The sequence below is a fragment of the Meriones unguiculatus genome, chromosome 3, assembly GCF_030254825.1.
Source record: "Meriones unguiculatus strain TT.TT164.6M chromosome 3, Bangor_MerUng_6.1, whole genome shotgun sequence".
Lineage (NCBI taxonomy): Eukaryota > Metazoa > Chordata > Mammalia > Rodentia > Muridae > Meriones > Meriones unguiculatus.
In genome coordinates, this window is record NC_083351.1 from 168,759,422 (window position 1) to 168,785,515 (window position 26,094).

Sequence of the window (26,094 nt, forward strand, 5' to 3'; positions counted from 1 at the left end):
TTAATGGGGAACTGTGGCATCTGATCCAAAATCTGTATCCTTGTCTTGATTTTAATTTTATTCCCCCTGGAGCATGTTGATAGTAGTACAGCTCCATCAGACTGCAGGTCACACAGCTCCTGACCGCTCAATGATTTCAGGCTTCTCCAGGGTCTTCAGGAACTGTGGGATAGCAGCTGTTTCTAGCATATTTTAAGAAACCCTGCTGGATTCCTTTTGCCAGCACAACAGGCTGTCCTCAAAGCTGAAGTGATTTTATTACCTTCTTGGCCAGACCAAGAAAAACTCCTCATATTCAGGGGCTCAGTTAAAGGCCTTTGGCTGGTGGATCACCAGTACTTTTATCAATATGCACAGTTTTCCCAGGACCCCTTGCTCCCTGTCAGAGCCACTACACCCAAACTGAGAATGAGATGGGCTTTCTAGATAATGTCATCTTGCTTTGTTAGAGTGGAGGTTAGCACCTAGTCCAGAGAAGTACTTCGAGAGAAGCCTAAAGGCGGGGCTGCTCCTGTGTGAACACTGAAGCTTCTTGATCCTGCTTGAGGCATTGGCTTAGGAGACATGTTGTTCAGAGCCTAGTTCTCTGAGCCACACAGGGGCAGGCTCATTCGCCAAGCTACCTCCAGTAATGTGTGTATTTCCCCACCATTCTGAGAGCTCCGTGCTCACCTCAAGGGATTTCCTTGCTCTCAAATCTTAAATCGGGAAGCTGAGTGGTTCTGCCATTGTGTGTACTATGTTGTACAAAGCCCACTGTTCACTACCAAGAGAGCTATAGGCCTTTTAGGATGAAGTGTTATTTGGTACAGGGTGGATCCTATTGATGAGATCCTCTGGCTGCTGTGAGCCCACAGGGAAGGGTCAGGTCCTGCACTAAGAGTTCATTTACCACAGTGTTGCCATAACTTGATGCTTTTTAACCCATACATGCTGCCAAAACCAGCCTTCTCAATAGATCTTCAATCAAAGCTCCCCTCAAACAACAAACAAAACTACATTTCAAACATGCCTCATTACCGTGCTCATTTCTCAGCCCTTTAAATCTATTTCTAAGCATGCTCATGGCAGTAGCGTTTTGCCTAGAGAGTATAACCCCAACCAGATCTTCCAGTGGATGGAACACAGTGTGAGAGCCTACATGGCTTACACAGCTACCTCTCACCATGAGAGATGGGGGTGGAGAAGATAACAGAGTGAGGAGAACAGGGTGGGCTCAGATGCTCTGTCTCAGGTCAGGAGGGCTCCCAGGCTGAGACAAAAGCTGGGTAGATCAAACCCAGTTGTGTGTGCAAGCATAATCAGAGCATTCAGATTCCTCATGCCCCAATAATTTATAGTGGTGCAGAAGCTGTTCTTTGTTTGCTGTCTTATATATAGTAAAACTGCAATGAGGGGCACCATCAATTCACTGGCGAGTCTTTGAGCATGGTAGCAAGCACCATTAAGTATTGTTTTTATTTACCACGTAGAAATAGTTCTGTCACCAGTGTGCTTGCTCAATTTCTCTTATTAAAAACATTGCACGATTCATCTTCAGACACAGTCACCTCTATACAAGAAAAACAAAGTCAGGTAGATGACCACACTATCCACCATTTTCTTTCCCTCCTCTGACGTGGCTCCACCATTCCAGTTTTAGAAATGTCAAAGAATAAGAGAGGATATAATAAAGCTTCATGCAGTATGACTTCCTCTACCTTGTATGCCTCACGCAGAGCAGAAAGGAAACATTAAAGAATTTGATGCAGGCTTTGTGATTTTCCTTCTGCTCTTCTGTTACATTAGTGGTCCTCTGCCCTGACTTCATATTACAGTCCTGAGGATGTGTTTAAAAATGATGATACCCAGCCACTATCTGGACCCAAGGATAAAAGGCCATGAGGGATGGAGCTCCAATAGGAATCTCCAGCAGCTTGTGGGGCTGGGGAGACGATTCGGGAAAGTGCTTGTCACTCAGCATGAGGACCTGAATTCATATCCTTGGTATCCACATAAAAGCTGGGACTGTCCATAAACTTTAGCAAGAGAAGGAGCGACGCACAGACCCCGGGGTTTGGTGCTGAGCCGGCAGAGCCGGCGAGCCTCAGGTTCGTGGGGAGACCTATTTCAAAAAATGGGAAGAGAGCCTGGAGAAACGGCTCAACAGTGAAAAGGACTGGCTGTTGTTACAGAGACCCTGGATTGGTTCCCAGCACCCACATGGCAGCTAACAACCATTTGTAACTCCAGGTCCAGAGGGTCCAAGGGTCTCTTTAGGCCTCCAGAGGCCCTGCACACAGGTGGTGCACAGTTGTGCATGCAGGCAAAACATCCATGTTGCATAAAATAACAAATAATTTTTCTTTGAAAACTGAGGAGAACAACTGAGGAAGATACACCACGCCGATGTCTGTGCTCCACACACATCTATATGCACACATGTGCTCACATATACATGCACACACAAAGTGTTTTTTTTTAATATCTTATATTAATCTGTTACCATAACAAGTTCCTGAGGCCGGTCCTTTATTGGCTTGCAGTTTGGAAGGGTAAAAAACTAAGCGTAGGCAACTCCATCTTTTCAGCTTGGTATGGACTGCAATGGCAGTGCCACAGAATGGTGGGTGATAACATGCAAAAAGCATGTGTCAAAGAGAGAGACTGTAACATCAGACTCCTACAGGAACTGACTTGCTCCACAAGATGAGCAAGAATCTCTACCAAGCCTCCTACCTCCAGTGACCTAACATCCTCATAGCAGGCTTCACCTCTGAAAGGCTCTTCACTTTCTAGTACCACAACATGGAGGATGAGGCTTCCAATGCGTGAGCCTTCGGGGAATCACACTTGTCCTGGTTACATTCCTGTCTGCTTGACACAAGCTAGAGTCATTCAAGAAGAGGGAGCCTTGGTGAGGAAATGCCCCACTAGACTGGCCTGTGGGTCATGTTCTCGAGAGTATGATGGATGTGGGAAGACCCACTCTGCCAGGGATGGTTCCGCTTCTAGGCCTGTGGTCCTGGATGGTGTGAGAAAGCTGACTGAGCAAGCCATGAGGAGCAAGCCAGAAAGCCACAACATGTGTGTGTTGTGTTTTGTATACACACAAAGAATTCTGTGAGAAAAACTTCCTGTCTTCACTGAATAGATTTGAGAAAAATAAATGTATGACTTGAAAGTGGGGATGCATATGACCAGATGTGTTTCAGGAGCTGTGATAGAAACATTGCAGAAGCTAGCAGGAGCCTAGGGGATGGAGGATCTCCAGGGAGAGAGAGAGGTCTTTTGAGAGGAACTCCTCAGAAATGATTGATGCTTTCCTAACCTGTCCTCTCACGTTGTGACAGGATGCATCGTTCCTAGCAGGGGCTTTCCAAGAAGAGAGATGTTGGTGTGTCAGGGTTAGTGGTGTCACAGATTGGGTAGTGTAAGCATCAGGAGCTTCTTTTCTTCTGCTTAGAGGGCAGAAGTTCATCGTGCAGGCATGGGTAGGGTTGGGTTGTTGTGAGGGAAGGGCCTGTCCAAGCCTCTCTCCTTGTCTTGTACATGGCTGTCTTTATGTGCACACGCTGTTCACCCCCACACACCCTGAGGACCTGTCTATGCCCTGGCTTTCCTTTTTTTCTGACACTAGGCACGCTGAATTGGAGCCCACTGCAAGAGCCTCTGGCACCTGTGTGGACCCTGTTTCTAGAGAAAGATCTATCTTGCAGTACTAAGAGTTGAGATTTCAACACATAATTTAAAGTGAGGGGAAACACAGTTGAGGCCAAGCCAAGATGCTTGGAGGAACTCGAAAGCAGAGAAGTCCAGAGATTCCCATGCCCCCAGGATGCTGTGGACACACAGCATGACCAGACTCCATACTGCTGTGCTGAATGCAGGCAGTGAGAGCATCACCCAACTTCCCTTTAAGAAGGCAATTTTTCCAGCGATGCTTTTCTCCACCCACTTCCCTGACCCAGACCAGGCATTCTCTAACGTGTGAGCCTTCCGGGGGAATTGGAAAAACTGACAGGGTTAATATGGGTCTCTTGTCATGCTGCCAGATACATAGTTTAACCAGCAGGTTGGTGACTGAAAACACCTTCAATGGGATTAAAAGCCTTCAAGTATTTCAAACAACAGCTACCTGCTGTGACAGCCAGGAGCGGACTGTGCCTTCAGAAATACCTTGCTGACAAGTGAGTAACTGGCCTTTTCCTAAACCTAATTAAAAAAAAGGCTAAACTTCTAAGAAGAAAAGATGTGCAGAGACTGAGATGGACTCAGGAGAGCCTGCTAGCTGTGAGTGATAGTGGTGATAGAATGTGTTCATGAGACGCTGTTCGTGTAGCTGTGGTCTATCAGGTGCATTCTAGATGCATATTAGAGAGAAACAGGTGTGTGCCCTGTCTTCTTGAAGGGCATGTTCTCCTGGAAGTTCTTTATTCCCTGACAGGTAAGCACTGGTATCATTTAAATAATATTTTAAAAGAACGAGACTATGATCCAGGAAGTATATATGAAGGACAATTAAAATATATTATCGTGGTGTGATTTCAGTGGTAGACATATGATGACACGTGTGATTCATACTTTTTCTTTATATATATGTTATATAGATATTATTTAGTAGGCACATACTACTTTCTTCCTGAAAATTTTATGAATAAGGGTAAAATCCAAGATGTCCGGTGAGTCTTTGGGTAAGAACTGGGAGACCTGAGCTTTAGAAACGAACTCTCTCAAGTTCCAGCCCAGGCTTTTCCCTTTTCTAGTCATGTGACCGTGGATAGATGACATAGCTTCTTAATTACATAAGTAATTCTATTACCAGAACCATAATTTATTGTAAATGGAGGTGCTGTGCTCACCTGACCTCTCAGAGCTCTTACCAGGTAAAATGCCATGTCACTGAGCAAGCCAGAAATAGTTTTCTGCCCATGGGAGATACTTAATGTTTCCTGGGTCCAACTGAGAAAGTCAAGCTAAGAGCAAACTCTCTTACTCTGATTGGAAGAACAGGACAAGGCTCTGTTGCTTTGGAAAGGTATGTTTTGTGTTGGTTTCCCAGAATGTTTCACTGCTATAGATTTATCCAAGCAGAATAAAAACTTATGACCACACAGTCAAGACCATGAATAGTCATAGCAGTCTTATTTGTAATACTACCAAATTAGAGGTAACCCAAACACCATCAGTGGGTGCATACATAAACAAACTATGATATATTCACCTGGTGAAATAAGAAGAATGTATATTTTGTGAGGGGGTAGCATCGGCACATTTTTGTTGTGGGTATGTGCAATGTGAGCGGGCAGCCAGAGGTTGACAGCAAGTATCTCAAAAATAAGGCTTCCCACCTTATTTTTGAGATAAGGTCTCTTCCTAAACCTGGAGTTTACCATTGCAGCTAGGCCGGCTGGCCAGTGAGCTTCAAGAATCAACCTGTCTCTAATTCCCAACCCTTCAACTCCGGGGTTCTTGATGTGTGTCGCTGTTTCTGGGTTTTACATCATAAAGATTCAAACTCAATTCCTTGTGTTGTACAATAGGCGTGTTACCAACTGTGCCATAGTCACAGCCCAGAAATAAACCATCAATGCATGCTAGTCTTCAAAAATAACTCTGCCAAATGAAGGCAACCAAGTACAAAAGGGTACAGACTGTACGCACATCAAAGGAGAGAGCAACACTAGCTAAAGTTTAGTGACAGGAGAGATTCATTGCTTTGAGTTGGAGATGGAGCAGAAATGGAAATGGGATTATGAAATATCAGTGTGAACGCTTTTGGAATGATGGACATGTTCACTGCTTTGGCTGAGGTAGTCTCATTGGAAACTTGAGGCTTATGGAATCGTACACTTCAAATCTGCACAATTCATTGTGTGCCAGTTCTAACAATAAGATGTTAAAATTATCTATGTTACCTCATCAAAACTGTTTTTAAAGAATGGAGGTGGGCGAAAAGGCTCAAGCACAAAGCCTAGAGAGCCTAATTGCCAAGAGAAATGAGCCATAAACTGAATCAGCCATCGTCAGGCTTAGATTCACAAAGGGCTCAGCGATCTGGGTGGCCTACGAGGGTCTGAATGTGTATTTTCCCACCGACCATGAAAATAGGTCCACAAGAGAGAGAAGAGATTTAAATCTCTCAGTGTAGCCCATCTGAAGTTAATAAATTTTGTCTGTGTGTATGACTGTGAGGTATATATTCTTGTTCCAATGTGTGCACATACATGCAGCTACCCTTTCCTACATGCGTGTGCAGAGGCCAGAGGTCACCCTCCTTGATCACTCTTCCCCTCACTTTCTGAGATGGTCTCTCACTGAACCCTGAGCTCATCGATTCAGCTAGGCTGACTGGTCAGTGAGCTGCAGTGATGCACCTGACTCCCTACCCCTCTACCCTAGGGATACATATGTGCCACCATGCACGACTCTCGCATGAGTGACGGGCACCTAGACTCAGGCCCTCATACTTGAACAGCCATCATGCTAAGCTACTGAGCCGTCTCTGCAGCCCCTGAAGTTATTAAATTTTTAAAGAATGGTGTGGATTTCTGTCTGGTCATAAGACAAAGCTGCAAAAGCAGGAGCGGCATTTCTTCCCTGTCAAGAACTGATGTAGCAAGTACAGAAATATAAAATGCCTCATCAGAAAATTAATGCCCCAGTAGTCAGAAGGCTCTTGCATCTGGGTGACAAATTTCAGATGATAAAGACGCAAACGGAGCCGTGTCAGTTGATTTTTTTTTCCTTAAAGACAAAGCCTGTAATACTGATAGCACACTTAAATAGATAGCAAAGCAGAATCTATCGTAAAATAAAACTGGCTTTACCAGGATTAACAGTGAAAAATAATAATCTTTAGGAACTAGCAGAAGGAATGTCAAGGCCAGAATAAAAGATTAAATTAACTAGATCAATGTCTCACTGCCCAGAAACAGAAAGCCTCTCATTTTCGTTTTCTTCTGGTGCCAGGGCTCAAACACAGGGCCTTGCGCTTCCAAGGTAAATACTCTTACCACTGAGCCACACTGCAACTTTTACTTCAGCCTTTTGTTTTCCCCCTTCATCTAGTTAAGGCTGGCCTGAAACTTACCATGTTGCTGAGGATGACCTTGAACTCCTGATCTTCCAGCCTCTACCTCCCAAGTGCTACTTCAACCCAGTATGTCCTATTCTTAATTCATGCTTGAGTATAAATCCCAGTGGCCCTGAGATACAAACAAGGGTTCTGCACTGTTTTTGCTAAATTTTGGGCATTCACAAAGAGTGGTAATGTGTATTTGCCAAATGACATCATTATTTAAAATTGCTTAAATTTTTAGATTTTTAAACGATGATTTCTTTTTCTATGTCACGTTATTGAAGAATACTATTTTCTAGGTCATTTTCAGTTTGATGTAGGATGATTGTTCAAATCCTAAAGTCCTGCAGCAAATCTTATTACTACCTGCCTGGCTCAAATAGCATATGGGAAGCTAGGATCACAGACCTGAGAGTTGAAAGTGACCTTAAAAGGTGCTGAGTAAAAATTACGTGGGCTGAGGTGATTCACCAGTCCAGCAGACAGTGTGTAGTTGAGGCCTCATCACTGCAATGGTCAAAGGTAACTGATCACACAACATTAAAAATTAGAGCAGAAGTGAAGAAAGGATTGTGAAGTGATGGGAGGGATGGGATAGGATGGGGGAAAGGATGTGAGGTGACGGGATGGGGAGTAGAGTTTGGACAGTAAGGCAATGACTTTAAATGCCTTGCAGAGATTTTCACTGCATACGAGAAAGGAGAGGAACATTTATTGAGCACCCACTGTTGCCAGGGCAAACAAAAGCCTTGGTAATCACATTAACATATACTGCCAAAGCACACACGTTTGCTCTAGAAAAACTGTCTACAGCCTACACCAGGTCTCCAGGACAGAGTACCAACCCTATGTGTAAGGTGCAGAAGATTCTGCCGCACAAACTGACACCTCCCCGGCCTAGAGGGATGGCTAGCTTTTTGACATCCCTCTTCTTTCTCTCTTCTTTTCTCATTAGGCATCTGGATTAGTTCCTTTACTCAAGCTGACCTGACTTCAGGAAGCGTTCAGTACATCCACTCTAGTGAGACTGGGAAACGGTCAGATGCCTTCAGCTTCGTGCTGTCCGATGGCGTGCATGAGGTAAGGAGCGCTGTCATCCATCCTCGAGTGGGTATCGAGTGGGTATCGATTTCCTGGTTTTCTTCACTGAGAGGAATGGGTGGGCAGACTGGAGAGACGAGCTCATCGTGATCCTCTGCTCTCAGATGCAACTTGGGAGCAGCCCCTGTCAGCCTTGGGCATTCGTGTCCGGGTTCCTTGGGAGTCAGGCATGTCAAGGGCTGAGGAGTGGGCGGTACAGAGGACAGGTGACCCACCCACCCATCACTGTTCTAGGTGACACAGACCTTCCACATCACTATTCACCCTGTGGATGACTCACTACCCCTTGTGCAGAACCGGGGCATGCGTGTGCAAGAGGGTGTGCGGAAGGCCATCACAGAGTTTGAACTGAAGGCAGTGGACGTGGACACAGAGGTGAGTGGCTCCCTTGGGCTCTCAGGCTGTGGAGAAGCAGAGCGGTGGCAGCTGATGTTTGGCAGTGCATCCTGGGAGTTGAGCCAGTACTGAGGGGAGTGCAAGGCCCCCCAAAGACATAAGAGTAGAAGACACCTTGGCCTTCTGGGAAAAATTTAATTGGAGATCACATTGTTTACCAGAGCATCCTGAACTCCTCAATGCATTGATTCTCACCTCAGCCTTCATGTAACAACCCTCTCTACAGGCTGGGTTTTGTCTTCATTCCTAGAGAGTAAGGTAGGTGACACTTGAACATTTGTTGTCTTGAAGTGGATGGGCATTTTTGCCTCCCGGACCTCTCTTCCATTTACACCTTTTGCACCCAGACTTGACTTTGTTCGTGGTGACACTTTGAGCAATCTCCAAGATGAAGCTTTCTCCAGAAAAGCATGGTGTATTGGGACCCCGCTTTCCTCTCCAGATGTGGCCCAGGTCAAGCATATAGCATGGGGACTCGACTAGGTTTGCAGAAAGCTCTCCACTGTACTTACTTATTAGGTCTGTGTACCCCTTCTCTGTGCCTGGGCTTCCTTCACATATCCATACCTTCATCAGATGTTCATGGCCAACTAGGTTGTAGACCCTTCTCTATATGCTAAAGGCATAGCTACAAAGAAAACAGAAAATGTGTCAGGAGTTTCTGGCCTTTGACCCTTGATTGGAGTAAGAGGGAAAGGAGAAAGGAAGAAAGGAAGGTATCTATAAAGAAAATGCAGGCTGCATTTGAGGTTTCTCTTTGGTAGCTCCTGGCCACCTCTCACTCTATGAACTTGCCTCTTGTTTTTCTGTTCCTGGCAGGCTGAGTCCATTACGTTCACTATTGTGCAGCCCCCACGTCATGGCATCCTGGAGAGAACTTCCAGGGGGCAGCATATCCACCTCACCAACTCCTTCACCATGGAAGACATCTACCAGAGCCGTGTCAGCTACAGCCACGATGGCAGCAACTCCCTCAAAGACCGATTTACCTTCACCGTTTCCGATGGGACCAACCCTTTCTTTATCATTGAGGAAGGAGGAAAAGAGGTGAGGGCCTGTGGCGGAGGCAGAGGCCTGGCAGAGCATGTCAGAGGCCATCTGAGCATTGTTGTATGTAGCATAGTACTGAGTTCTTACTCTGTTAAAATCAACAAGCATGGGGAGTCTACTGGAAAAGAATGGAGGAAGAATAAATGGACCTAGGGGTGACAAAAGCTCCACAAGAAGACCATCAGAGCCAATCAATCAGGGCCCAGAGGGGCCTGTGGAGTCTCAAGCACCAACCAAGGATAATGCGTGTTCTGGACCCTCTACATATAAGTAGCCTATCGGCGGCAGCTTAGGCTTCATGTGGGCTCACTAGTTACAGGAATGGGGGATATCTCTGACATGGACTGTGTTGCCTGCTTTTTGATCACTTCTCCCTGATGGGACTTTCCTACCAGGCCACAGGGGAGGAAGACAAACTGTCCTCCTGTGAATAGATGAGCTGGAGTGTGTGGGAAGGGGAGGGGATGTGGGAGGGAGGGTGGCACTGGAAGCAGATGTAAATTGAATAAATTAATTAGAGAGAAGGAAAGAAAGATAGGAAAGAAAGGAAGGAAGGAAGGAGGGAGGGAGGGAGAGAGGGAGGGAGGGAGGGAGGGAGGAAGGGAAAGAAAGAAAGAAAGAAAGAAAGAAAGAAAGAAAGAAAGAAAGAAAGAAAGAAAGAAAGAAAAAGAAAGAAAAGAATCAAACATTGGCCCTGGGCAATGTACTTTTAAGTTTGGTTTTTCATCTATAAAATGGGCACAATAGTGATTACCAGGTCCTGGTGTTTTATCTAAACACCAAAGAGGACAATCCTGATAAAGTATTTGACACCACTGGTAACTAATGAGCCCCCAGTAAAATGAGATGTTACTCTTTATTTTTTTTTTGTTTTTCTTCCATCTGTTATTTCTATATCACATGGCTCTATATTCTCTCTCTCTCTCTCTCTCTCTCTCTCTCTCTCTCTCTCTTTCTGAAATAAGACTTCTCATTCCAACCAAAGTCACTCACTCTTGGAGGATTTAGACTTGACTTTTGTGTACAGGAGATAGCAGTTTGAGTCCTGGCTCTGCCACTTACTGGCTCAGTGTCTTTGTAAGTTGTGTTCTTTTTGAAAGCCTCAGCTTCCTATTTATAAAATGGAAGTAGTCCATCTCCTCCTAATGTACGTAAGGTCCTCTGGCCCATGGCAGGTCCACAGGAATATCAGAGAATCTCCAGCTACATTCATCTTCACTGTTATTGTTGGGGGTCTGCCTAAATCCAACATAACTCAAATACCAGGTCAATGCAGATGACAAAAAATTGATTGCAGTCAAGCTGCTGCTGATCGATCAAGGCCAGAGAACAGACTCAGGAGCTGAACTGCCACCCTAAATGGACACTGTACAGCATAAAGCAAGGGGGAGAGGGGTTGGCTGTAGCATTGTCCAATCATATTTTGACATAAGGGGTTGAGCAAGGGTGTTTCCATCAGGATAGGAGTAGGTTCCTGGGCCTGGAAACATGGACTTAGTTTATCCTGCCAGCAAGATCGAGAAGTTGTCCTTGAAATGACTGGACTCAGACAGTTGTCTCCTTACAAGTTGTCCCTAAGATGGCTGGACTCGGACAATTATTTCCTTCCAACAGAAGTCCCTCCTACAGCCTGGGACCTTGAACTCAGTTTCTCCCTATGGTTAAATGGAGTCTGAAAACAAAATGATAGTGCTTAGAATAAGTTTCTTTTGCTTGTTCCCAACAGTTATCATTTTAGGATCAGCCTGTGTATTCTATAAGATGCCTTGCTGTTCAAGCTGAGCAACTTCCCAGGCTTACTTCCTCCAAGATTGAGGAAGGAGGAGCCGAGGAGAAGGAAGTGTTTGTGGTTCTGGGAATCTGCATTCAGTCTCCAGAACCAATTTAAAAAGCTGGGCATGGTGGTGTGTGCTTGTAATCATGGCCCTGCAGAGACAGAGACAGGCTCATCTCTAGAGTCAACCTATTCTATTTAGCAATCCCCAGGTTCCAGAAAGAGAGACCTTGTCTCAAAGAACACAAGGTGGTTAGCAACTGAGGAGCAACACATGAAGTTGTTGTCTGGGTTCTACATGCACATACACACACACACACACACACACACACACATATCATGCACATGCACACACACAAAATGATTTGTGTTCAGACTCCTTATCCACTGCCTTGTGCACCATTTGGTCAGTCCTTCATTCCTTAACAGAACTCCACCATACCATAAACTCTCCCTGGAGTAACTGCATCTCTGGTGGAGGTGTCTGGCTTCACAGAAGCAGGGTTTGGTGAGCAGTGTGCTCACAGCTTGCTGTACTGGACAGCAGCAGGGTTTTTCTCGGTCCTGGCGAATTTATGTCCCACGCTCTTGGTGGATGATTTTATTCTCGAAAGGAAGTTCATCCTGCGTCCTTTAGAGACACAGAAGGTCATCCTCAGCTGCTCCTCGCGTCCGAAGGTGGCTCTTGGGATTCCTCTGCCTTGTCTGCATCCACTCTATCTATTCTACGGCATCGCCTGGCAGGCTATCACTTTGTCCTTTCTCACTTTAGCTGCTCCCAGCTAGCTTGACTTTCAAGGGAGAAAAATAAATCAAGATGTATCAGCAAAGGCTATCCTCTGAAAAACCTAATGGTTGGAGCAAGCCTTCTGAGGGACCATGTCATATTAAAAAAAAAAAAATGGAAATTGTATAGAAGGTGGCATTTAGGAGACTGAAAAGCTAGCATCTCACTGCCCTGTTGCAGCTGGAACAGACTCAGAGCCAGGGAGGACTCCTGTGTACAGCATATAAGTCTCTCTTCTCAGTGGATGGAATTACAATGTAAATTCCCTATCACCATTCATTCCCGTAAATGCTTTTATTCTTGATTCTCTCTGCCTCTCACCCACAGGGAGCACTGTCCTTAAAACAAACAAGAACAAAGCAGGGAAAGGAAAGGAAAGGAAAAACTTTCTGTCCTTGGAAGATTCCCTCCCACTCTGAGCCCCATCAGCATTAACATTTTAATGATGCTGTCTGCCACTCTCTCGCGAAAACTTCCACACAAGATTCTGAGAGAAAACGTATCTGTGTATGGTTTCATCTTAGGCAAAGGTTTTTTGTTTTTGTTTTTTTTTTTTGTAATTAGTTTTTTAGATTAGTGTACAAAGTAATTGTTTTCAGCATTTCCATGTGTATGTGTCATTCTGCTTTGTTCTTTTTCACAATTCCCACTGGCCTTCCTGGCCTCCCATCTTGCTGCGGAAGCCCCTTCTTCCCCCAAAAGTTTCACCTTCTACTTTCTTGTGGCTGACATATATTCCATTATCCCCTTCCCTTTAGATATACTCCTCTCCTCTCATGGTCCCACTTCCACTTCCTTGTCACTTATATGAATTAAAATATAGAACCTCACATGAGAGAAAACATGAAACATTTATCGTTCCAAATCTGGCATTGTGGCATCCACCAAAGAAGACGTAAGTGTTCCCAGCCACAATAGGACTATCCTGGTAGTCCCAGCTAATCAGGAGGTTGAGGCAGGAGGATTGCTTGAGCTCAGAAGTTCAAGGCCAGCCTACGTAATGTTGCATGGCCCCATATTAGCCCACTCGAACACATTCACACACACAGTCACACACCTACATATGCATACATTCACACAGATGCATGAGTTCAATAAGTACACACACACACACATGCATGCACTCAGACATGCGCAGAAGTGCACATGCACACACACACATGTGAAAGCCAGTTCCTGCAGCAGTTGAAGTTGAGCAGAGATGCCCTTGCTTTTTGTTTCTGCGTCCATCTTGGGTTCGTCCTGTCACTCTCCACTCTCCCTGAGTGTCGCATGCCGGTTGTGATTAAGAGGTGGAGGTTAGCCGCGCTTTAGCCTCTGACATGTGCACGGAGTTCAGGGATTGCCGCTTCTTCGGTACAGTGCCTGGGAAACTCCAGGTCAAGGACGAGTGTTTCTGCCTCCCCTGCAGATCATGACGGCAGCACCTCAGCAGTTCCACATGGACATCCTCCCGGTGGATGACGGCACCCCTAGAATTGTCACCAACCTGGGGCTCCAGTGGCTGGAGTATATGGATGGCAAGGTACGTCCTACCACACCTGCCATAGCCACTGCTCAACGCTCAGGGTAGGCTAAAGCCCTCACCATGAAGCTACTTGGGAACAGAAGAGCGGCTCAGCTGCCACTCTCGTGACCTGGCTTTCCTAAGGCGGGTGAACCCAAAAGTTTGGTTAGGATTCTCCAATGGCTAAATTAATAGGATCAGTTAGCTCATTGTATTAGAACCCTACAAAAAGATCCACCAGATACAACAGGTCATATAAGATGGCGATGTGAAAATGTGGGGCCAGGACTGTGCCTGCCCTAATGCCTTACTGCCACAGGCTCTTTGCTGTGAGGGTGACGCCTATCACTAAGCACCTGTTGTTGAATGTACAGCCAGAGTTCATCAGAAATCTGTCAGTATCCCACTGAAAAGAAAAGCTAAAATGGAAGTCTGAGGTAAGGGACTTCATTGTTAACAAGACACACAGAAATTGAATGTGTCATTTCCACTTATATTCTATCAGCAAGAAATTGGTCAGATGAGCACAGATGGTTCACGGGAGGCAGGAAGTAGTGTGTCGAGCTGGGCAGGCCAGTGCTCAACTAACGCTGTGAACTTCTAGAAGAGGACAGTGGACTTCAAGGAAAATTAAATGCTAGCCCTAGATAAGAAAGGAGCAGGTATCTCTGTAGGTGATCATCCTCAGAGGAATTCTATTTCAGAGATCTCTTCCTCCATCTCCTAGCTCCCAGTGGATCATTTTAAGGTACATCTCATCATGTTTTGAAGTGGTAGCAAAAAGTACTAAGCCTGTATCAGCTTCGACACATGCGTAGTTCTTCCTCACATTTCAGAACTTGGGTCAATGATGTTCTCCCTATGCTGTGGCTTTTTTTTTTAATCTTCGTAGATCTGATTAGGTAGCTGTTGTGTTTAGCTCTTGAACTGTACGGTCTCTTAAAATAAATGCAGTGGGGTTGAATGAATGGCTCAAGCAGTAGAGCGCTTCCCACGTGAGCGTGATGGTCTCAGCTCAGCGTCCTGGCCCCCGTGCAAAAAGCTGGACACATTAGTGTGTTGCGCACAAGCTCAGTGCTGGAAGCACAGAGGGAAGCAGATCCCTGAAGCTCCCTGGGAAGCTAGCCTAGCCTAACTGGTTCAGGTTCAGGGAGAGACTCTGTTCCTCAAAACAAGATGGTGAACCACCAAGGAAGACACAGGGCATGGATCTCTGGCCTCCACATGCATGCACACTGATGTAGAAGAATTCCACTTAGAGGCCAGCCTACCTCACATAATGAGGCCCTATCCCCATAAATAACTGTATAATAAAGTCACCAATGACTTCTACTTTATGCAATCCAAAAGCTAACGTCCTGCCCTTGTCTGATTAAGCCCACTAATATACAGTATTACTCACCATCTTTTTCCTTCCATGGGCTTCTTATCTCACTGTGTGCAGACTGAGTGAATGAGTGGGGGAATTAAGTTTAGCTAGCATAGTTGGGCAGTATTGGGGTACAGAGTATCCTAAGCAACGTCAGGATTTTCCGTTACTCTCCTGAAGGGATAAGGCTTAGCCATTTCCTCTGTAGTATAATCATTCCTCCCAAGTGCCAATCCCTTTTCAAAGCCAAACTGAAATCCCCTGCTTATTTCCACATAAACTCTTGCCCCACTGACCTTGTGTGGGAGCCTTTCTTTATTAAACCTCCCAGGGCAGAGGCCGGCGTGCTTCCGCTCTCAGGGCTCTCCCATCCCAACAGTCTTCTGTGCAGTAAATGCTCTCAGTAAATCACCGTGGACCTGAATTAAATCTGAGTCAGAGGGTCTTTCTCCAGCTTAATTCCCACCTCAGGAATTAAATTTAATGGCTTTCTATTCCAGGCAACCAACCTGATCACCAAGAAAGAACTGCTGACCATGGACCCAGACACAGAGGACTCGCAGCTTGTCTATGAGATCACCGCGAGGCCCATGCACGGCTACGTGGAGAACAAGCTGCAGCCAGGCAGGGCTGCGGCCACCTTCACCCAGGGTGGGTTCTTAGGAGCCTAGAGTCGGGCAACATGCTGAGCTCCCGTGTATCTGCCACGGCCACTTCCAACCACTTTTACAAATGGATCGTCTAGTGTCTAACCGCTCAGCTTGCACATTTTACTCTTCTTGAAACTTTTTCCTATCACTCTGAACCGGAGCCATTCATCTTCCGCAAGCCCTTGGGTTTATCTAGATTTTCTGGACAGGATGTATGGGACTGCTTGGTTTTCATTTAAGACAAACAGCAGACCGGCTGCCAGACTGAAAGATTTGTGATCTTAAGAAGGTTACTGTTTTATTCTCTGAGGGCAATGACATTTATTTTTAAACATGTTCAGCCAAGGAGTTAAAGTCTGCGTGGATAAGTTTCTCAAAGGGGTATTTTTTTTTTTCTTTTTGCGTAGCATAAAGCAGGTTACTTTGTAATTTGCTATGAGCTTGTCACCCCTCCCCTTTGGGGATGGGGGACACTGGGTGCTCACTGAAACACTGCTTCTCAACACCCATGCTATGTCTGCCCTCTCCACCCCGTTCTCAAGCATGTGGCGCTGTGTCTTGTGGGCGAGTTGTTGCTGTCAGTCCCAGCTTTTCTTATCAGCAAACACCTTCCAAAGTGCCTTCTTTGGAAGGACTTTAGGCTGCTTTGAGCTTATCTACGTAGACAATGAAGCCAAAGTCTTGTCTCTGTCAGCTTTCATACTTGCCCTTCAACACTCCACAGATGCACTCCTGGGGTACTTTCTCTCCAGACCCCGAGATCCTCCTTTCAGGAGAGCATGAAGGGAATTTCTGAACATAAAGATGGATATTTGCATCACAAGATTGAAATCACAAGATTGTGCTTTAAAACCAGCAAGTGTCATTTGGTTTTAAAACTACTATACTTTTTATACTTTTGGATATCAGTTCCTATAGCCCATTAGAAGTCCAGGCTTGATATGTTAGTCTGAGAACTGTGAGGTCTTCACACCTTCTCGTTGGTTCACAGTGGATTCTGGCACTCTTTTTTTCTCACAGAGGATGTGAACTTGGGGTTGATTCGTTATGTGTTGCACGAGGAGAAGATCCAGGAAGTGGTGGATAGTTTTCAGTTCCTGGTGAAAGACAGTAAACCAAACGTGGTCAGTGACAACGTCTTCCATATTCAGTGGTCTCTCATCAGCTTTAAATATACCAGGTACAACTTTTTTTTTTTTAACTTTCATTGTGTGCTGCAAGTTGAGAAATAAACTGAGCAAGTAGAGGAAATTAGGGTGAAACGCTAGAGAAGGCAGGTCTAGTTACCCATTATTGTCAATAATAATGATAGTGATGGTGGTGGTGATGATAAGAGTGATTAAACTAATTGTGTGAAATATTTATTGGACAATGAAATCAATATGCCGGATATAGTGCTACATTCTCAGCTTAGCTCATCTTATTTGCTTGCAACTATGAAATTATGAGATTTTCTTCTCCCCACAGTAGCAAAGCAGCAGAGACAGGACAAGGCTAAGTGCCTTGCCCATAGTCATGTAGCCAGCAAGCAGGAAGACAAGAGCTTGAGGCCAGCAATCTCAACCATTCTCCTTCAGTGCTTCTCTTAAACAATTTTGCTTCCATCTTCCAGTTGCGGAAGCTAATCCAATAGAATTCATAGGAACAGTAGAAAAGAGACTGTCAGGTTGTGTTTTTTCCAAGGCTGCCATGGCTTTCACAGGACGATATGCATCACATATATGAGCTTTTTAAGATGTTTTCCTCATCTATTAAAGAGTGACAGAGGAAAAACAGGCGTTGTTATTGGCGAATGGTGATGGACAAGCATAGCGCTGTTTTTCTAAGTTAAATTATATCTTGGGTTATTATTCTAGAGTAAACAATTTTTTTAATCAGCATTTCAGAGATTTGCTATTCTAAAACATCAATTTCTTGACAGTTCTGGTGGGGGTAGGACAGATGAATTTGCTTCCAGGGGCCCTAAATATAGTTTCTCACTCTTAGCCATACTCATGATGATTAGATCAACCCGTAAAATATAAAATGTTTTGAGATCTGCTTTTAATTACCCCTTGATTGAATCACCTCCAAAATTAAGTAAATTGAGTAAAAGGTATCTCTTCTAGTTGACAAGCCTCTAATGCCTAATGGACTGAGTGGCAGGTGACTGGCAGTGGGTTCCACTCTCTCAGAAGCATTTTGCCTAAAACATTCAGAGCAATGAAACACACGGAAGGCTAGATGGCTGCTCTCCTTTGGCAAAATTCAAAGCCCACTTTCCTGCTGTTCTCCTGTGGCTTTTCCAAACCTACTCACCATGAATTAAGATCATGAGAAGAAGTAGCCTCTTGACAAACCCAATACCAACTCCAGTGTTAGGCTAAGACCACTGCCCATCCCCCTACATCATAAAATTCTGTCTAGAAATCTTTGTTCCCTAGGCTCAAGCTCAGACTCCACCCTGGCTCAACTGTACACAACTTACAGATCTGGCTCAGTGAGTTCCCACCCAAGCTAAGTCACTAACAACCTTCCACATGATCTACCTACCTCCACTTCTGATTACTCCTCCCTCCTAGGAGAGGTTGTTTATTGCCTCTCCATGTTCTGAATTCTGAAGTTTGTAGCTCCCATGTAATGTTCTGGGAGATGCTAGTCTCCTCCACAGTGAGTAGGTGGCATTCTTTAACCCCAGTATCCTTTGTTCAAGGGAGCTCTACCTTCCTGGTAAGCATGTTCCGTCAACTTATGCATCTAAACTGCCTGTCCTCTGAAATGCCTGCCTCCTGTGACCAGACAGCAGAGGAAGGCACTGAGCAAGTGGTGTCTTCATAGACCTAAGACAGATTTCCAGAGCCTGCCTTTTGTGTGCCTCTAGCTATAACGTCAGTGAGAAGGCCGGGTCTGTCAGCGTCACAGTGCAGAGGACTGGGAACCTGAACCAGTACGCCATCGTCCTGTGTCGCACGGAACAAGGCACAGCAAGCTCGAGCTCCAGGGTCAGCTCTCATCCTGGACATCAGGACTACATGGAGTATGCTGGTCAGGTAGGTGCGGAAGGACATGTCCCTCAGGCGTGGTCACAGGCCATGGTGGCGCTCTCTCCTTAAGCATCTACCTATCAGCATTCTCCTCAAACAATTACCTTGTGATCCATTCCCATAGTACTTAGTTCTTGAGTCTGGCTAACCTCCATGGAAGTGTTTGCCAGGACTCAAGTTGTCACCTGGCTTCTGCGTGCTTGCACTTTGCTTCCTGACAAGACCTCAGCACGGTATCGTGTTCTCAGTATCCTCGTTCTTCCTCTCTCCTCTCTTCCTGCCTTGGTGACAGGAAAGAGACTATATAAGCAAACCAGTTGGAAGGTTCTTGGGATGGAATAGGTGAGAGATGACAAGATGGGGTCTTCAAATAGTAAGGTTGACAGGAGTGAGCAGAGGATTGGAGAGGCCCAAAAGGCAGACATGGGTGATGCTGGCCCTTGCTCTGAGAGGATGGCCAGGAAGAGTGAGTTTGATAAATTTAGTGCTGGGATTTTTGTCTTGGGCGTGTTGAGTGTAAATTGCCTTAAGCCTGGGCTACAGGAAAACTTTCAAGTCTTCTCTTTTACCTCCAGGGGTAATGAGAAAGAAAAGGGAGAGCAGGGAGTGAGAAAGTTGCGTATGGGTAGTTGATGGTAGAGCACATATGTAGCATGAGTTAGGGGTAGGGATGGATAATTAATTCCTTTTCTACTCTACAATACAGTGCTTGCATTTAATGGGTATTTATTCCATTTTTCAAGTCAATTTCATTTCAGGAGTTCGGTCTCTGTAAAGCACAGTGGGCTACTGTAGCCCTTCACGGAGCTCGGCAAGCAGCTGGACTAAGTGAAAGCCTTTTTTTGTCCAATAAGGATATAGAAAAGACCAGCGAAGATAAGGCTTCAGCAAAGAATGTCACATTTTCCAAGAAGAGACAAAGGCTGTCAGTGTGTTCCACATCTTAAGTGGAAATCTAATGAGTGCTTTGCTTTCTTGGGGGCATTTTGAAACACAGAGATTAGCAAAAACTTAATTTGATCAGTTGATTAGGTATGCACTAATAATTGTGACTGATTTAAATTATGTGTTTTTCAGATCTGGGTTTCTGACTAATTCTGCTATTTATCTAACAGCCTCAGTTTATACAAACAACAGGCCAGGGCCATTTCTTGCTCCTCCTCTTTGGACAAGTGCCTATCTCTTTTTCATTTGAAAAGTTTGTCTTTATCTTATTCATCCCCCTCCCCTCCCTCTGTCTCTTTCCCTCCCTCCTCTTTTTCATTCATTGTGTTAGGACAATTGTAACCAGGACAATTCTTGTTACATTTACAGTTATGTGAAGGTGAAATAATTTCTCTGTCTTGTACCTGCTAAATTCATTCATATCATATTTCTAGGCAAAAGGTTTAGCCAAATATAAAGTCAAACAAGCCTTGTGTGTTAAGTGACATTTTATGAGCTCAAGCTCAATTATTATTCAGTGCAACAAGATTTTCTTGTTAATTTTTAATTATATACACAATATAGTCATAGCAGTGGCAATATATCTGTGCAGTACATTAAAATATCTTAACACTTTCATGATATAGTTTTCTTTAGTCCTCCTAATGATAGTGTAAAAGAACTACTATTATCAATTGCTTAAATACCTGATGCTCATAAACTCTCATAACTTTACCTGTCTGAGAGGGAATCAGTGCCTGAAACTCAAGTTTCGTACTCCAAAATTGGAGATCGTTCCAGCTAAACCCCCAGTTAGAAAGAACTCTGAGCAACTAAATGGTAATCGTTCATAAAAAGAATGCAAATAATTGTTACCCATTTGTCTATCACCATTTGTAGAATATCTCTTTACCTATTATACAAAATACACTTAAAGATTTTTCCTACCTGAATGTGACGTATAATAGTCATACAATAAATTAGCCTCAGTTGCACAGGACAAACAGGGAGAGATGTCTGAGTGTCATGGACACAGCGGGAGTTGTGGATGGAGAAGCCCAAAGGTATCATGCAGTTCTTTGCCAACTCAAGTTGGGTGGTTTCTATTTGTTTTTGTTTTTGTTTTTCCCCCACAATACTTTCAAGGAACTGAACCAGGGGATGCTGAGGTCACGCACAGTTTAACTCCTTTGGTTTGTTTTGTGACAGGTGCAGTTTGATGAACGAGAGGACACCAAGTCCTGTACCATCGTCATCAACGACGATGACGTATATGAGAATATTGAAAGCTTCACTGTGGAGCTCAGCATGCCAGCCTATGCCCTGCTAGGAGAGTTCACCCAGGCGAAGGTCATTATCAATGACCCCGAAGATGAGCCCACATTAGAGTTTGATAAGAAGTCCTACCGGGTCAACGAGAGCGCTGGGTTTCTGTTTGCACCTATTGAAAGAAAAGGTCTGTTGTTGCCATGGGTGACAAGGAGCTATGATGATAACTAACACCCATTGAGCCTCTTCTGTGTGCCGAGTGCTCAGGCTTCACATGAACTCATTTGTATACTTTTTATTTCATATATTAACCTACTGAATCCCAGAACAACTGTCATGTTGAGTCCACCTGAATGGGGCATTATAGGAAGGTCTCTCTTCTCAGTGCATGTAGTTAGAGCTCCACTTACTCTTAAAGGGGAAGTGCAGACTAGTTAGATTTAGCCTTGCAAGTTATTCATTAACTTGGTCTTTTTATTCATTCACCCATTCCATAAAATATTTACCACCTGTGGTCAAGGAGAGAAGTTATATTTGTGCAAATCTCAGGTTTTTGAAGGCAGAAAATATACTTAAAAGATTTTCCCACCTGGATGCAAAGTATAATATTCAGATAAAAAAAATATACTTCCTTTTGGGAAATACAGAGCAATTTTTGAAGGCTGGACATTCGAAGCAAAGATGTCGTGGGTTTATGACCTTGCAGTACAGACAACCTTCAAACAGGTGGGGATGGAATCCCCATGAGACCACATGAATGTAAACGATGGTGTCAGGTTTCAGTATTGAATCTGATGACTGGGTGTTAGTGAAGTAAATACTTTGGGTAGCACAAAACCGTGGTAAGTACCACTTGGAAGGCAGGCAAGCCCCATTGACTGTCCTGGGCCGCCACACCAGCCTACCGCCGGTTGTCACCAAGGGATGGGACAGCCCTTGTGAGCACAATCGTTTGTATTCTTACATTGTTTTATCTTGTTTTGTGTGGTTTCAGCATTCCTTTTTTAAAACCAGCTTGTTTCTCTCGGGGAATTAAAGTACAGAAGTTTCTTCAGGGAGGCAGTGAACTGTGCCCATCTCACTTCCTTCAGGACACAATTACTTTGCTTCCTAAAGTACCAAATATGCCTCTTATCTTTCCACCCGCTGTGGTCCTAGATGGTGGGCAATGACTCTTGTGAATTAACAGAGCACAAAATTTACAGAATAGGAAATCCATTTTAAGTTATTTTGGGAAGTATCTGGGGTATATTAAATCCTCAAGCGGTTTATACCACAGGCGTAATAGAAACTGCAGTTCAGGAAGGTTGCCTGTCAGAGTTTGGGCAGAAATAGTGATGGAATGTGTCAGAGGGAGAAGCTCATTAAGTTGCTAGAAATGTCAGGGCTTGAGAAGCACTCATTCTCCTGCTCTGCCTTTCCCGCCATGTGTGTTGCAGGAGACTCAAGCAGCGTTGTGTCTGCCATTTGCTACACAGTCCCTAAGTCAGCCATGGGGAGTAGCCTGTATGCCCTGGAATCAGGTTCTGATTTTAAGTCCAGAGGCAGGTCTGCTGAGAGTCGTGTGACATTCGGACCTGGTGTCACCATGTCCACCTGCGATGTCATGGTCATTGATGACAGCGAGTATGAAGAGGAAGAGGAGTTTGAGATAGCCCTGGCTGATGCTTCTGGCAATGCCCGCATTGGAAGGCTGGCAATGGCTAAGGTCTTCATTAGTGGTCCCAATGATGCCTCGACTGTCTCCCTGGGCAACACAGCTTTCACCATCAGTGAGGATGCAGGTAAGGGAGGAGAGTCTCTCTGGGTTTCTAAGAAGCATTTTCTAATCCTTCACCCCAAGCCAGGTTCCATCTTATGTTTGACGATATCTTTAAGACGATATCATTCCTTAGTGGCACTATAGTTGGTCTTGAGATTGCATGATGCCAGACATCAAGACTAACAGCGAGGTGGTGGAATCAGAGAGTTCTATCCACTCTGCATGCTCGTGCTCTGATTGTTAATGGCAGAGAGGTAGGTGTCCTGGAGCTTCATGGTCTGATTTTGTGGCACAGAAGGATGTTATGATGCTAAGCATTTTGGCTTGTGCAGTGGAGTAAAGTGCTTACTTGAGGATGTGGATAGTATTGTTAGCTACTGAAACAAACATCCAAGTTTCAGTGTCTTGACACATGGAGCATTTTCATTTATATGTCAGCCCAAAGGCATCAGTGATGAATCTCTACCTTATGCTGTTTTAGAGCTGAGGCCTCTTTCTTCTTGGGTCTCAGAGTCTACCATGTGCTGCGGGCAGAGGGAGACAGCCACTGTGCTGAAGATCAAGGTCTTCTAGCTTTTTGAAGGGATTCTGAGATGAATTGGGAGCTAACACTTTTTAAAGATTTGTGTTGTTTTGTTTTGTGAGTGTGTGTGTGTGTGTGTGTGTGTGTGTGTGTTATGCAGGTAGGTTCCACAGAGGCCAGAGATCACTCGATGAGAGCAGTAAGCTCTCTTCCCCACTGAGCCATCATTCCAGTTCCCAGAACTAATATTTTTTTAACACATAAAATACCACTCAGGGTGCCATGCGTGTATGTTCTGTTCACTCTCACTCAATGTTAAGTGGATCAAATAACATTAGCTGTAAAAGCAGAGAAGTTAGCTAAACTATCAGAGTTTATTCAGCTAGAGGCTGGAGTCGTGGCTGAGTGTTTAAGAACACGCCTACTGTTACAGAGGACCTGAGTTTGGTTCCCAGCATCCACATGGCAGCCACAGTTCCAGGGGATCCAGCACTCCTTTCTGGCTTCTGTGGACAGCAGCCATACATGTGGTGCACATAAATACGTGTCAGCAAAATATTCATACAGCTAAGATGAAAATAAACTAGTCTCAAAAAAAAAAAATACTTCGTGTAGACAAAACAAAACAAAACAAAAGATAATGCAGCCAACACAAGCACAGACCTGGATCAGAACCTTGCCCTGCTGTTACGCCTGTCCTGTACACCAAGAGCCATGATGTGACTACAAGTTACTTTACACATCAGTACAAGAATACGGTGTTTGATGGTGCTCTCAAGTCAACTTTTCTATGTGGCTATGAGAAGAAGTAAACATCTTCCCAACACTACGGATATGGTGTCACCATGGCCCAAAAGATGAGGTTCATGCCTAAGATAATAAGCCTGTATGGTTTGAGTAATGATGTGTGTGCTGCTGGATAAAATAAGAAAATCAACCCAGTTAAAACATTATATTAATGTTTTAATATAACATGCAGCCCCAGGCCCCAAGAGTCCCAAAGCTCATTACTGACTTTTTTGGCAGAGGCTCTCATCTGAGGGTTTTTCTCCTCAAATGGATTTGAGATGTTTCTTGGTGGCAGGCTTCCCTCTGGTGCATGTGAAACCTGCTCCCTCCGTGGGCTATTTTTTCGGTGCCATCCCACTGGAGACTCCTGTGAGTCTCCTCTTGACCTTAGTGGCAGTGAAAGGGAACAGTGACACTTCTCAGCCCTGTTCAGAGGGGTGGAAGAGCATGGATGGAAAAGGATGGATTAGACAAACTGAGGGGGAAAGCCGCCACTGCTGTGCTGGGAGAGAAGAGCGCTCTGGGGTGCCCTCTGGTTTTCTTTTTCTTTTGGCTCAAGGTTGAACAGTAACAATCTCTATTACCTTAACCCAGGCACAGTGAAGATTCCAGTTATCCGTCATGGCACTGACCTTTCCACCTTCACGTCCGTCTGGTGTGCCACACGACCCTCGGACCCAGCTTCTGCCACTCCAGGAGTTGACTATGTGCCCAGCTCAAGGAAAGTAGAATTTGGGCCAGGTATCACTGAACAGGTGAGCTGCAGCAGTCGAGGTACCTCAAAGTCAACAGTCTTATGGCTGCTAGTGTGGTTTCTTTCCCTCCCTCCCTTCTTTTCTTCCTTCCTTCCTTCCTTCCTTCCTTCCTTCCTTCTTTCCTTCCTTCCTTCCTTCCCTCCCTCCCTCTCTCTCCTTTCTTTCTTTCTTTCTTTCTTTCTTTCTTTCTTTCTTTCTTTCTCTCTTTCTTTTTTCTTTCTTTCTTTTTTTCTTTCTTTCATTTTCTTTCTTTCTCTCAAACAGAACCTTCTCTCCTTCTCTCATACAATACATCCTGACCACAGTTACCCCTCCCTCCACTCTTCCTAGTTTCCCTCTCTTATCCTTTTCCCCAGAACCACGCCCCCTCCATCTCCCATCAGGAAAGAGCTGGCCTGCAGAAGATAACAACCATACAGGACAAAACAAGATAAAATAAGACATGGCAAAAGCCCTGACACAGAAGCTGGACAAGGCGACCCAACCTGAGGGAAAGAGTCCCAAGAGTAGACAAAAAAGTCAGAGATAACACCTGCTGTCACAGTCAGGAATCCCATAAAAACACCAGCTAACAACCACAACATATACTCTGAGAACCCACCCAGGCCCTGTGTGTGCCACTTCCGTCTCTGTGAGCCCATGTGTGCCCTGCTTAGTTGATTCAGTGGGCTGTGTTCTCCTGGTGTCTTCCCTCCCCTCTGCCGCTTATCATCTTTCTGTCCCCTCCTCCATGAGGTTCTCTGAGCTCTGAGGGGAGGGACCCTATGAAGACATCCAGTTTAGACTCTGTCTGTATAATGTCTCTAGGGTAGTTTCTGCCTGCTTTCTGAACTCTTCAAAACATTAAAATCCCCTTACAGGCATTCAGTACTTAACTTTCTTTAGAAATACATACAAATGAAGGCTGGCAAGATGTCTGTCCCCTCTAAGACTGACAGCTTGAGTTTGGTCCCCAGGACCCACATGTGAAAGAAAAGAAATGTCATCTGCATATTGTCCTCCGACCTTCACCCTTTTCACATTTGTACCATGGCATGCACACATACACACTTACACACATAGAGACATACACACAGAGATACACACTCATACATAGAGACATAAACACAAAGAGAAATAAACACACACACACACAGAAACATACAAACACAGAAATACACACACAACATACAGATATGAACAGAAATTCATGAAAGGTCTTCTGAAACCCCCCGAGTGATCTTTTTACCATTGAATGCCTAACAGTGCATGTTTAGAATAGAAGCTGTAAGAATATGGTAACGAGATGACTGTAATATGAATTTAAAGAAAAAAAACCTCACTTTATGACTGCAAAGAGAGTTGCTGTTGCTGGG

The 26,094-nt window shown here is 44.7% G+C and overlaps 1 protein-coding gene across 2 annotated transcripts in view; it reads left to right on the top strand.

Annotated features, from left to right (window-relative positions):
* Positions 1-26,094, top strand: part of Fras1 (Fraser extracellular matrix complex subunit 1) — a 403,016-nt gene that overhangs the window by 331,469 nt on the left and 45,453 nt on the right. For both annotated transcript variants that reach the window (XM_060380978.1, XM_060380977.1), the window contains exons 48-57: positions 8,016-8,140; positions 8,396-8,536; positions 9,377-9,604; positions 13,580-13,693; positions 15,545-15,695; positions 16,715-16,874; positions 18,555-18,723; positions 20,851-21,097; positions 22,350-22,694; positions 24,579-24,739. In XM_060380978.1, coding sequence (XP_060236961.1) covers positions 8,016-8,140; positions 8,396-8,536; positions 9,377-9,604; positions 13,580-13,693; positions 15,545-15,695; positions 16,715-16,874; positions 18,555-18,723; positions 20,851-21,097; positions 22,350-22,694; positions 24,579-24,739 — 1,841 coding nt within the window. The remainder of the gene's footprint in view (positions 1-8,015; positions 8,141-8,395; positions 8,537-9,376; positions 9,605-13,579; positions 13,694-15,544; positions 15,696-16,714; positions 16,875-18,554; positions 18,724-20,850; positions 21,098-22,349; positions 22,695-24,578; positions 24,740-26,094) is intronic.